The sequence below is a fragment of the Anser brachyrhynchus genome (assembly GCF_964034855.1).
Source record: "Anser brachyrhynchus genome assembly, chromosome: 1".
In the NCBI taxonomy this organism is placed as follows: domain Eukaryota; kingdom Metazoa; phylum Chordata; class Aves; order Anseriformes; family Anatidae; genus Anser; species Anser brachyrhynchus.
The window spans coordinates 150,942,397-150,954,620 of NC_137694.1; the positions used below are offsets into that span (position 1 = coordinate 150,942,397).

Sequence of the window (12,224 nt, forward strand, 5' to 3'; positions counted from 1 at the left end):
TCACCCCTCGGTTAATGACAGCTGCAGTCAGAAAAGGTACAAGCTTTCTCCTCCTCTGATACAATTTAGTTTCAGATTTAATCCCACAGAATCCTCAACTATCAGAAATGATATCAGTTTATAGACCATAACCATGTTTGTTAAGGAATAAAGCTTTCTTTAACTAAATAATGGGGTAAAGCTTGGTGGTACAGCGTGCACCTTCATTAAGGGCCATTACTAGTTCTAAATGGTCCTTCCTCCCAGGATGGAGAAAACCTCTGCAATAAGATTAGGCATGGTTTCTAAACCTTTCTCCAATCCAATGGAGAAATAAAAATATACACCTTGGTTGTGTTATGACTGGAAGTATACCTGATGTCTTGAGAATAAGACCTTGTAACTGACTCCAAGCTGGTAGAGGTCTTCATCTGATAATGTTCAACTTCTAGCTGGCAGTTTCTTTTGTCTTGTGAGGGATCCAAGTACGTCTATTGCTGTTACATTAAGATACATCAGCAAGCAAGATGAAGGCAATTTAGGAGCGACCAAACAGTATGTTTATTTAAGCAACAGATCCTGCTGGTATGGTACAGAAGGTAGTGGGATCTCTGCTGTGGGTCTGAGTGGAGATTATAAGTGATCTGGCTTTCATCAGCCTAGTAGGATAGCTAGCTGCTGTCTCTGTCTCTCTCTCCAGGCAGTGACATCTAAAAGGCAAAACACAAAGACTGGCAGCATTTACCCAGCTCAAGAGCACTGGACCAGGGTTTTGCACATTTTCTGTTGAGGGAACAGCTTGGGGCTTATGGACAGTTTGCTTTCCAGCTCACTGACTGAAAGGCAGGCAACTGTTTTCAGGCATTTTTCTATGGGGCCAAAACCTGCTGGGATCCAGGACCTGGAGTTTCACATGCCATTTGTGATTTGCTATGACAAGGACAGACACGGCAACAGAGCTCACCAGCCGCCACCCTCTGCGGACATGGTGTTTTGGGGCCGCAAAGGGAAGGAGACCCTGAAGGAAAGTGGGCTGGAGAGTGGTTCTTCGGTGAGGGAAAGCAGGGAGACAAGTGGAAAGACTTGCACCGAGGAGGCCCTTTGGAGGGGCCATGTGGTCCCCAGTGCCTCTCCCACCTCCTCCTCCTCCTCCTCCTCAGGCAGGAGGAGGCAGAGTTGCTGCTGCTGCCAATGCGCCAGGATAGAGAGATCTCGGCGCGGGAGGAGATGACGCAAAAGGCAGAGCTCCCCCCAAAAAAGTGTTTCTCCAGGACGAAGATGGCGGCAACTTAGCCCAGGGGCCCAAGATGCCTGTGGCCATCGGGGGCCCCCAGCCAGGCAGTTCCGCCCCGTGCGCCCGGGGACACCGCGCCCGGCGGCAGCAGCGGCGGCAGCCGCAGCCCATTGTCACCAGCAGCGGCGGCGGCCCCGGCAGCCTCCTCCTCCTCTTCCTCTTCCTCCTCCTCCTCTTCAGCATCCTCGGCAGCGCTCCGGGAGCCCTGCAGCAGCGTCTTTCCAGTTAGAGCGGAGGGGGGAGAGGAGAAAGAGGAGACGGAGACAGCGGTGCAGGCATCTGTGCCGCGGCTCGGGGCTGAGGACGAGGAGCAGCGGCGGCGGCAGGGAGGAAGAGGAGGCGAGCAGCCCTCCTGGAGCCGTCCGTCGGCAGCGGGGGACGCGGCATGCAGCTGTCCAGGGGCAGCGGGCTTTTCTCGGGAGGGAGATGGGGAGCTGCGATCTGACCATGCCCGGGTGAGAGGGGGAAAGGACCAGCCGCGCAGCCCCGCCACCGCCAACTATCACCACTACCACCACCATCTCCTCTCCCTCCTCCTCTCTCTGCGTTATTGCTCTTATCTTCTCCACGGCACTCCGCGTTGGATGGACTGGGGCTGCTTCGTGTGCTGAGACCACGGCAGAGCCGCCGGCGACAGCCAACGATATCTCAGAGGAAGAAGAAGAAGAAGAAAGAAGAGGGAGAAAGAGAGAGAGGGGGAGAGTGGAAGAGGGAGCGAGCGACGAGCGAGCGAGAGAAGGGAAGGGAAGGCAGGCAAGAAAATCCCCCCAATCTTTTAAGTCAATGCATATTGTGGTGACAGCGGCAAAGGAGCCCTCACGGTGGAGTCGGCCAGGGCTGTGCGTTCCCAAAATATGACCAGGGGTGCTTGGATGTGCAGTCGGCAGTACGATGACGGCTTAAAAATCTGCTTTGCACCCCGGGAGAACGAGAAACCCTTCACGGATTCAGAGAGGGCTCAGAAATGGCGACTGTCCCTGGCATCGCTCTTGTTTTTCACGGTCCTGCTCTCTGATCACTTGTGGTTCTGCGCCGAGGCCAAATTCACGGGGACCGGAGAGAAGGAGCAGCCGCCGCCCGACAAACCGGAGCCCGCCGAGCCCGAGCTGCTGGCGGCCATGGGGGAGCCGGCGCCCCCCGCGCCCCGGCTCCTCGCCCCCCCCTCGCCCTCCCTCCCGCCCTCCCCCAGCAGCGGCGGCAGCGGCCACGCCAACGGCACCGAGCCCCGGCACGGCAAGGTTGCTTTCCTGGGGAACTCCACCGCCGGGCCCCCCGAGACTTGCCCCCCCCCGAGCTCCTCGTCCGGGCAGTGCTTCAGCGTGGGGGACGCGGAGGCGGTGTGCCGGCGGCGGGGGGGGCCGGGGCGGCCGCGGGGCGCGGGGCAGAGCCCGGCGCCCGGCTGGGACCTGACGGATTTTTACCTTTCCTTTTGTAATTCCTACACACTTTGGGAGTTGTTCGCCGGGTTGTCCAATCCGGACACTTTGAACTGCAGTCTGGATGTGGTGCTGAGGGGGGGAGGCTCCTGCAGCCAGTGCGTCCAGGCTTACCAGCGCTACGACCAGCACGCTCAGGAGAAATACGAAGAGTTTGAGGTTATGCTCCAGAAATATTTACAGTCGGATGAGTACTCGGTGAAATCGTGTCCTGAGGATTGTAAGGTAGGAGCCCCTGCTGTGTTTCCTGTCCCTGGCCGGCGGGCTTGGCGTGCCATCCGCGCCTGTTGTGCCTGCCGCGCTCCGTGTTTTGGCTGCTCCGGGCTGCGCGCCTGGCGCCGGGCTGCGGGTGCTGCGCGCATCGGCGGGGAGCCCCCGGGCGAGCGCTGCCGGGAGGGAGGCAGGCGGAGGGGGAAGGTCACCAAAAAAATAAAAAAAAAGAAAAAAGAAAAAAAGTGAGCCTTGGCTCTCTGGGAGTGCAGAGCTGGATTTCCCCCTCCTTATGAATATGCGATTGGCTCCGGCTCGGCTGCCGGCTTCCAGCGGGCTGGGATGCGGCTTGACGGCGGGCAGCGACGGGGGCTGCATGCCAATGAGCGGGGCCGGGACGGCGCTGCACTACCCGCGGGCCCCGGGGTCGGGGCCGGCGACGGGACCGGGGCCAGGCTGGCGAGGGGCGCGGAGGGGCCGGGGGTCGGCCGCGGGGACGTCGGGGCTCCGCGGCTGTGCCCGCAGGAGGGGGAGCAGGCCGGCGGCTGCGGGAGCGGGACCCCGGCTCCGGGTGCTCGGCCAAAATGTGTGGAGCTGGAGGACGAGGGTGGATGGAAGCGGGCAGTGCGGTGGATCTTGGCTGGGAAGTGATGGTGACGGCGTTCGCTTGGTCTTGGCGGTTGTCTTTGGTGCCACCGGTGACCGTTCGGAGAGATCCAAAGAGGTTTTGGTTTTCCTTTGCTAGAAGGCAGGGTCCCACTTTGGGTCTTTGTAGTTGTTGTCTTGTCTTCTTTTGCACAAGATTAGTTGGCCTAGCTCTCAAGACAGGAAAGGGCAGAAAAGACAGCGCTCTTTGGCACCTAAAATAACTAATTGCATCCTTCTTTGCGTATTTACTGAGGGCCAGGCCAGGTGAATGGTTTCTGCCCTGAACTGGATTAACTTGACTACTGTAGCACTACATTAACCAATCTGAACCAAATCCGGCTTTAGCAGTGGAACACAACAGTGCATACAAATCACCACGCTGAACAGAAGGCCTAGCAGTATTTCAGTGCTTTGTAACTTCAGCAGGGCCTTCTGAAATCATTTCATGGTAACAGCACATCCGTAAAGCATCCCATTCCCCAGTAAGTTACTGTACTTTACACATACCTTTGCCTGAAAAAAAAAAAAATCCTCATCCCTCCAGAAACTGAAATATCCTGTTATCTCATTGGATAAAGTGGGAAAGTTATCTTTTTTTTTTTTTTTTTCTTTTCTTGTTAAACCTGACAAAAGTGGTTTCACCAGTAATTTTGACTCCACTGTTTCTAGGGTATAAATTGTGCACGGTCACACTCATCACAAGTATTTTATGCACTCAGTTGCAGATAATGTAAATATTTTTTATTTCCAGAGTGAATCACATAAGTAAAAAGCATAAATTGGATAAATAAAAAGCGTGTCAAATATAAATAGGTGTCTACTGCTGTGAGGGCATCTTTGCCATTTTGGTAACTCCTTAACCTAGAAATTGACCTACTGGTCTGTGCTGCCAAATGATCAACATATATGGGCTTAAATTGATTTTGTTTTTTTTTTTTGGTATTGCTTCAGTTTGACTGAACTTTACCACAAAGTGTGCATTTGGTGTACAATATATGAAGATGCAAAAGGAGTTGAAAATACACACAATAGCAAATGTACATTATGCTATTAATTCCTCTTCAAGGACTGAATAAGGAGAATTAATTTTCTAATGACGGGGAAGAAGTTGCTGAAATTAAAATGGTTGCGTGAACTATATAAACAAACTAAGCAAATGCAACGCCAGTGCCAGTTCTTCAGTTCTGAATGGCAGACCGGTCAAGTGACTGTCTTGCACATTGTTTTGAGAATTTGGCCAACCAGTCTGTGTTAAAAATGAGATATTTTCCAACAGGAAATAAATAAATAAATAAATGCGTGTTTATATGTATATGTGAGTTTACGAAAAGCACACGGGTGCAACTCAGTGGTTTGTACTCTGGTGGGAGAAGGTGCCGGGCGGCGCAGGCAGGGGCGCTGGGCGCGGCGGGGGGCGCGCTCGGTGCGCGGGGCTGCGCGGTGCCGGCTGCGCCTCCCGGTGAGGCTGCTGTCCGAGGTGCTGCACGGGCAGCGCATCTTGTCGGAGCCCGGCACGCTGCGGAGGAGCCGGTCTCTGTTCCACGTGCTCCCTGGCTTTTGGCGCTTCTGGGTCCCACGGAGGCTTTTGGTTCGCTCTGGTGGGTGGCGAAGCTGAGCGTTTCAGAGGTCCAGCGGTGTGATAGCCACGGGTATTATTGATGTGCTCGTGCGTGATCTGCTCTGAAGGGTGTGCAGGTGAAACCAGAAACTTGTGCTGCATAGCTTGTGTGCAGTAGAACGGGAATTGCAATGTTTTGCTGGACTTTTTGGTGTTTTATACATATTACACTTATTACACTCCATCAGGAAATAGCTCCTTTTTGTGTACCTAAATACTGTTTTTTTGAGCATCGGACATCTAGATCCTTTCTAGCTTAAGAACTAGCATTTAACGTATGACTAGAAAATAACGACATATATCTATGTGTTTTAGGTACACACCATTTGATTGGTTTGTGTGGTGAGCTGCTTTTTATTTTCTATTAAAATTCAAAAAATACTGTTTTTACTCCATTATCATATATGTAACCACTGGCTGAGTACATTAAAAGGCTTGTTAAATAATCTATGTATATTTAAGAGATCGTTAGTATTCTGGGAGGGATGCTTCATTCACAGAAGAACAGAGCTTTTCATCCCATTGACTAGTTATAGCTGGTGACAAAATCAGTAATATTTACACTGGATATCAGTCAACGTGAAACTTGTAATTGGGTATTACTTCCCCCTTCCCCATCTCCCCCCACCTTCAACACCATCAGTTCTCAAAGTAGAGTCCAGCAAGTTACGCCATTTAAGAAAGTGGTCTTGTTTATAGAAAACAGTGCATATGAAAATACTTTTGATGTATTGTGCCTAAGGCTTCAAGTCTATATTTTCATTCTTTTACCTGAAACCAGAAGAAAAAAACTTTACTTTTAAAATAATCTGTGTTCCACTACGTCTTCTACTCTCTGAAGAATATTTTAAATAAAGCATTTTGATTGCAGACATTTATTTGCAGTCAGGAGTTATTTGGGTTATCAGTTCATATTTAGCTATTTTATATGGTGAGTTTTGTGTTTTATTTTAATATATAGGTATACTTACTCATTTAAAAATGCCTTTCTATAACCAAAGTCTTGCTATTAAATTCCTTATTGAGGTGCATTGGGTTTTTTGAAAATATTACAGAAAATGCTGAGAATTTTATATTTTAGAATATTTTGAAAATCAGTATTTTTGATAGTATCAATGAACACCCATATGCATTTTATATTGTTAGGATGTCAGTAGATTTTGTATGTTGTTTACAAGTTCTGGATATCAGTGTTATCTCACAGTAAATCCATCCATTTATTCTGTACAAATATTACTGAAGTCTGATGTCTTTATATATTTTTTCTTGTCTTGATAATCACACATCAATAATGACAAAACAATAAATATAAGATAGATATATGAAAGTATTACATATCCAACCAGGTGACATAAATAACTTGCTTCAGCTTTATTGAATCACTAACATAATGAATTAATGGAGAATCTGAATCTACATATCTGTCTTCCTGCTTTAAATTTATTTATTTATTTTTAAGCTTATAAAATGTTGCTTTTGCACATTTAAAAGCAATGGTTATGTTTACAGAAATTGTTCTTGGCAATATCTATTGCCATAGTACAGGTTTCCAGAATATCATTTTTATTTGCAATATGATACAGGACTATATTCAAATAATTAATAAAGAACTGTATTGACTTGATGTTGGAAGACACGGTTCCTCATAATGTCTTGTCAGCTATCTATCAGGGGAAATGATCAAGTTCTTATTCTTAAAACAGTAGGCAATCACTGTCTGGAATAAAAGAAAATTCAGGCTACTTCTGATTAACAAGTGGGTCAAATAACTAAGTAGGACATATAAATGTACAGGGTTTCACTTTATTTATTTATTTATTTAGAGATAGAACTTATGTCTTCGTGCAAAGTATCTGAGGCCAAGGCTTTATTTTCAGAAGTGTTTATTAATATTGATAGTATTTGAACAAAATATCAGTTCTAATTTTCTGACACAGCTTTATTTAATTCAGTGAAAGTTGAGAGTGTTTAAAATGTGGCCTACCTTAGCGCCAGTTAAAATATTGCAAGATTTACTTAAGGTAAGTACATTGTAGTTCAAATAACATAAAAGAACATTGATATCCTACTAGAATATCAAAAGAGAAAAATAAAATATATACCAACTTTTTTTTATATCAGCATTGCTAAAAAGTAAACATTTGTTCACGTCCTAAGTGTTCACCATATATGCACAACATTTTTTTTTCTCCTGCAGGAATTAAGTATCATTTAACAACTTCTAATTTGAGGTTTTGATATTGGTATCAGAAATATGGTAGAAAATAGCTGAGTTTAAATACTACTCAGTTGACAAGCACACATATCGGTAAAGGGTTTCATCATTAAACACAGACTGTACAGTTGTTATCAGATTTTTTTTTTTTTGATCAGAGAGCTGTATTCAACTCCTTTTATTTGAGTAAGAGGATGACTGAAAGTAATTTAAAACAATTACAATCACATTTGTTCTTATTTATCTGGAAATATCAAAGCCTATATGAATCATGACTTTTCCAAGAACTTTTTCCTAAACAGCATATGTAGTCTAATTAGATTTTGATTTAAATTCTCAGTTAAGCTGGCAGAAAAGAGCAGATGAGAAATATGAAACCAAAAGCTCAAGTGATAAAAGAACCCTTCTGTTACAAAAGGTCACACAGACCAGCATCTGCCTCTAAGTTAGACATTTCAATTACACATCTTAATCACACAATATTTATATTGTATTCAAGAGTGATACCTAAGCTAATTAGAAGAAACTCTTACAAATTAAATCTTCAGAAATCTGCATTGAAGGCCAGTGTTTAATATGAATTGGAAACAATAGACATTAATTACTGAACTGATGCCTTCTTAAAATGTCCTGATATTTAAATATTTATTTTAAAGCTCTTTTTAAAAACAAATATGCTTTACTAAAAAGCCATGATACTTAAATGCATATATTTTTTAAAGTTTTGCTTAAAATGCTGTGAAGCTAATGTGACTATATAAATTGATGTTCGCACATGTTCTTTGTTTAGTTGAATTAAAAAAATAATTATTTTTCAGATAATTTAAGATAAAGATGTGGGTGAATTTGATGTGTCTGCTCTTATAATAGTGCTCTTGTAATATAAGGAGCAACACTTACTAAGTATTAATGGACATTGTACATTAGTACATGTATTAGACATTTTTATTTTGGCCTAAAATCCTGATTCAGCAATCTGCTTATGAATGTCACTGAAGACTATGCACATGCTTATAGTCATTCAATTGCTTAAATGGTTTGTTTGATTGGGATCTTCACTTAACAAATTTTCCAATGTGTTCTTTCCAGAAGAGAGTTCATCCCACCTAAATTTAGCACTTCAGAAGTTTGCATCTACTTAATCATCCAGATATTCATCTTATTCATAAAGCCAATGGGTACCTCATCCCTTCTTTAGGGAAGAAAAAAAGTGCAGATGACTGGCACAGACTAGTTGAAGTGGATTCTATACTAATTCAGCAGCCATCACTTAACGCTTCAGGGTGTTAGAGACACATGGCTAGAGATGTCATGGCTCTGTCCTTGATTTTAGTTTGTTCCTTGGTTCTCTGCATCAAGTTGTACAGCTCACATGTACTTTGCAGAGAATGCAGCAGTCTTGCTTCTTCATTTCATGTTCTTCTAGGAAAAGTAATCAAAATGCAAATTACAGTTCTATCAGTTATCCTGCCTAAAAATCATTTTGTCTATACTTAGTAATTTATTACTTCAGTCTTGCATTAGGATCCATAATATATTTAGATCTACGAATTGCCTAAAAGGGAGAAAAAGTAACTTAGAAACCAAATTCTCAAATACTACTTATTGATAAGTATCACTCCAAGAGATACGAAAATTAAGGAATTAATCTGAAAAAAATTAGATGTCTACAGTATGGATATCCGCATTGTATAGAATAGTTCAGGCTCTCTTTGTAGTCAATGGAGTTACATAGGTCCAGAGTGAGTGAGTTCACAGTAAAGTGGACATTTACTGTGGACATTTAAAATAAATCAGAGGGATTATGCCCTTGAAGTACCTCTTTTCTGTTCATTGTCTCTAAAGTGCACTTAAGTTTGGATGAAATTGTGTTCATATGTAAAATTTAACCATGAGAAAGTCTGTAGAAGTGTGCTACTTGTGCTGTCCCACATCAACCTAGTGAAATCACAAGTCTCTTTCACTTTCCTGATGACTATAATCTGTCACTGAAGAATGTGTGAGCCATGCAATCTGCTTTATAGAAATGGGAATAGGAAAGGGCCTTATATAATTGTAATTTTATCACTTTTTTTTTTCTTTTTTTTTGAGAGAGAGAGGGGAGGCCAAGAGCTTCTACATAAACTTTTTCAGTTATTTCTACTGAGAAACCATACAATAACAATTGTATCATCATCCTCTTAATAGCAAATTTTGCAGGTAAATTTGCTACAGATTATTTCCCTTATTCTCACTTCTCTCTTTAGGAGGAGGGTGTTTTGAGGTGTGTGTTTATATGTCTGTGTGTGTGAGAATTACTATACATAACACTGTGTTTAATTTTCTTACCTTAGATCTAATCAGAGGGAATCTCTCTAATTCAAGAGGCATATGTTCCTAGACTTTCATGCCACTTTACTAAAGTAACCTGTACTTTTCACTGTACATTTCACTGTACTTGTCTCTTGTCAGAACTGTAGAGCAAACATCACTAAGTGAGAGTGTGTGGCAGTTTGGTAAACTTCATTTACAACTTCAATTAGATGGAGGAATACAAATTTAGTACTAGGTACTAGAAACATCCTGGTTTGAAGAGAGTTTTTATTAATTTGAAGATATGTTAAAAAGAAAAAAATACCAGTTTTACTCTATTAGATTTATGATTTAATCTTGTTTGTACACAGGGCAGATATACGAAAGAAATATATTATTCCTTTAGAACATGCATATTGAAGAACTATATCCAACAAGTTCCCATTCCATAATGATGGAGAATATGACATGATGTAAGCAGGTTTGAAATGAAGTTGGTCAGTACTTAATATTCTCCCACCCTTCATCTCTTCTCTTTCATTCAAACTGATGGAAATGTCTTGAAAGATGAGTTTGAAGTAACATAGTCCTAAAGCCTTTATGAGAGAAGCATAAAACATCTGAAGCACTGTGTTGAATGCAACCAAACTGTTGAGTGGAGTGGTGAAGATAAATTTTGAACCAATAAACTTCAGCAGTTTTATATAAATATTGTGGTCCTTTGAAGTGTCTTGGAGATCCTGATGGGAAAGTTCACCTTTCATACAAATTGATGTTGAGAGATCATTCAGAGATTTCATCATTAGCAGAAAAAATTCTGGATAAAAACAGTAGCAAAGATCATCTGAACTGAACAAGAAATATGTGTGGGTACAGGTTTTCAGCAATTTTGCATTAGTTTGGAAGCCTTTGTGGATGTTTTAATAGATTTCAATGAAATGGGGGGAAACTGTGCCCGAGACGCTACAAACAACAACAAAAAGACTGTTTTCATTTTTTTTGGATACGACAGTGGCATTTTTATGATTTTTTAAAAATGCAAAAATTTAGGTAAATTTCTTAGTCAGGCCATTACACTTCCAAATTTATCAATTAAAAATTGAAAAAAATATTTTTGTATTTTAGAATATGCAGTTTTGAGGAGACAATTTTCCAGGGAGAAAATGAGATATCTAAAATGTTTTTTTAAATGCATGTTTAAACCCTGCTGTTCCTCAGCATGTTAGATCAGATGTTGTCTTCAATTTGCTTGAACATTTACATAAATGGTGGCATGTCAACACACTTCATCTCTGTAAAACATCACAATGAAGTATCTTTATTACATTTTTAAGATATTAGCAATCCAGAATCAGAGGACATTCTTTATTAAATGGAAGAGTAAAAGATGAATTGTCTGTGCTATTTAGAAAAATAGTTTTTCTCAATTTATTCATCAATCTTTTAGGAGGATAAGAGAGTTTCCACAGTCTGTTGATTACTGATTTGCTGATTGTTGCTCTACATATTGGTTAGCTTGTTCTCCATATTTCAGGGGTTCCACTTCTGGCTTCTTCTCAGAAAACAAAACAAAACTAAACTAAAATACCTTAACTGTACATGAGCCCTATTCATTTAGATAAATAGTTGGATTTAAAGCTCTAGTAAGGAAGAATTTCAGCAACCGTAGAAAGCTTTAAATTTTGTATTAAAATCAATTATATATCTTGCAGATTTCTGTGTGTAGCAATAGATGACTAAACATAAGATCATAAATATCAAAATTTATTCATGTGGTAGTACACATGTTATTCAGGAGGAGCAGTATACCATACTGAAATCCTTTGATAGTATAGAAAGTTTCTTCTTAACTCATATTAGGTGATAATTCATTTACTGTGCTCATGATTCGAGAAAAAAATATAGTTTGTATTAGTATAACTTCATCATTTGGAGGGGTATTTTTATTGTTGTTAGAGGTAAAGTTATGTTTTCAAAGGCAAATTATTGTATTTTTATACTTGTAGAACAGATTAAAAACCAGTTGTTCTTAAAATAGATTTTAGTTTGTTGAAGGTTAAAATGCCAAATAAATAATGTTATTATGGTTTTTTTTTTTTAGTTATCGCAAATATGGAAAATTTTAAATGTAATTTACAATTACACACAAATCCTCTGTTGAGTACTCTTTATATTGCTCTCATATGATACTGGTTGAAACTAGATTTCTGTGAAAAAAGAGCTTTAGAATAATAAGGATACTTTATTATTCACAGTTGCAAGTAAAAATGCTTGTGTATTCAAAGACACAACTGATTTTTAAAAGGAAATCACTTTGTGGTTAAGTCTGGTATAGGAAATCTCACTTTAAATGTAACATTCTTTTCAAGTATGAGAAAATTACATCTGTGAGTTGCAATGCACAATTCCAAAAGTGATAAGAATAAAATTATGCATGCCAGTCATCATCTCTCTTATTTAAAATAGCTACAAATAATCCAAAATCTATGCTTTTGTTAAGACAAAAATATTTGAAAATTTTCAAGAGAAGTG

General features: G+C 41.4%; 1 protein-coding gene across 1 annotated transcript in view; it reads left to right on the forward strand.

Moving 5' to 3' along the window:
• Nucleotides 1-695: 695 nt before the first annotated feature.
• Nucleotides 696-12,224, forward strand: part of NALF1 (NALCN channel auxiliary factor 1) — a 518,224-nt gene continuing 506,695 nt past the window's right edge. The window contains exon 1 of the mRNA XM_080577529.1: nucleotides 696-2,934. Within this exon, the coding sequence (XP_080433655.1) occupies nucleotides 2,128-2,934 (807 nt within the window). The 5' untranslated portion in view covers nucleotides 696-2,127. The remainder of the gene's footprint in view (nucleotides 2,935-12,224) is intronic.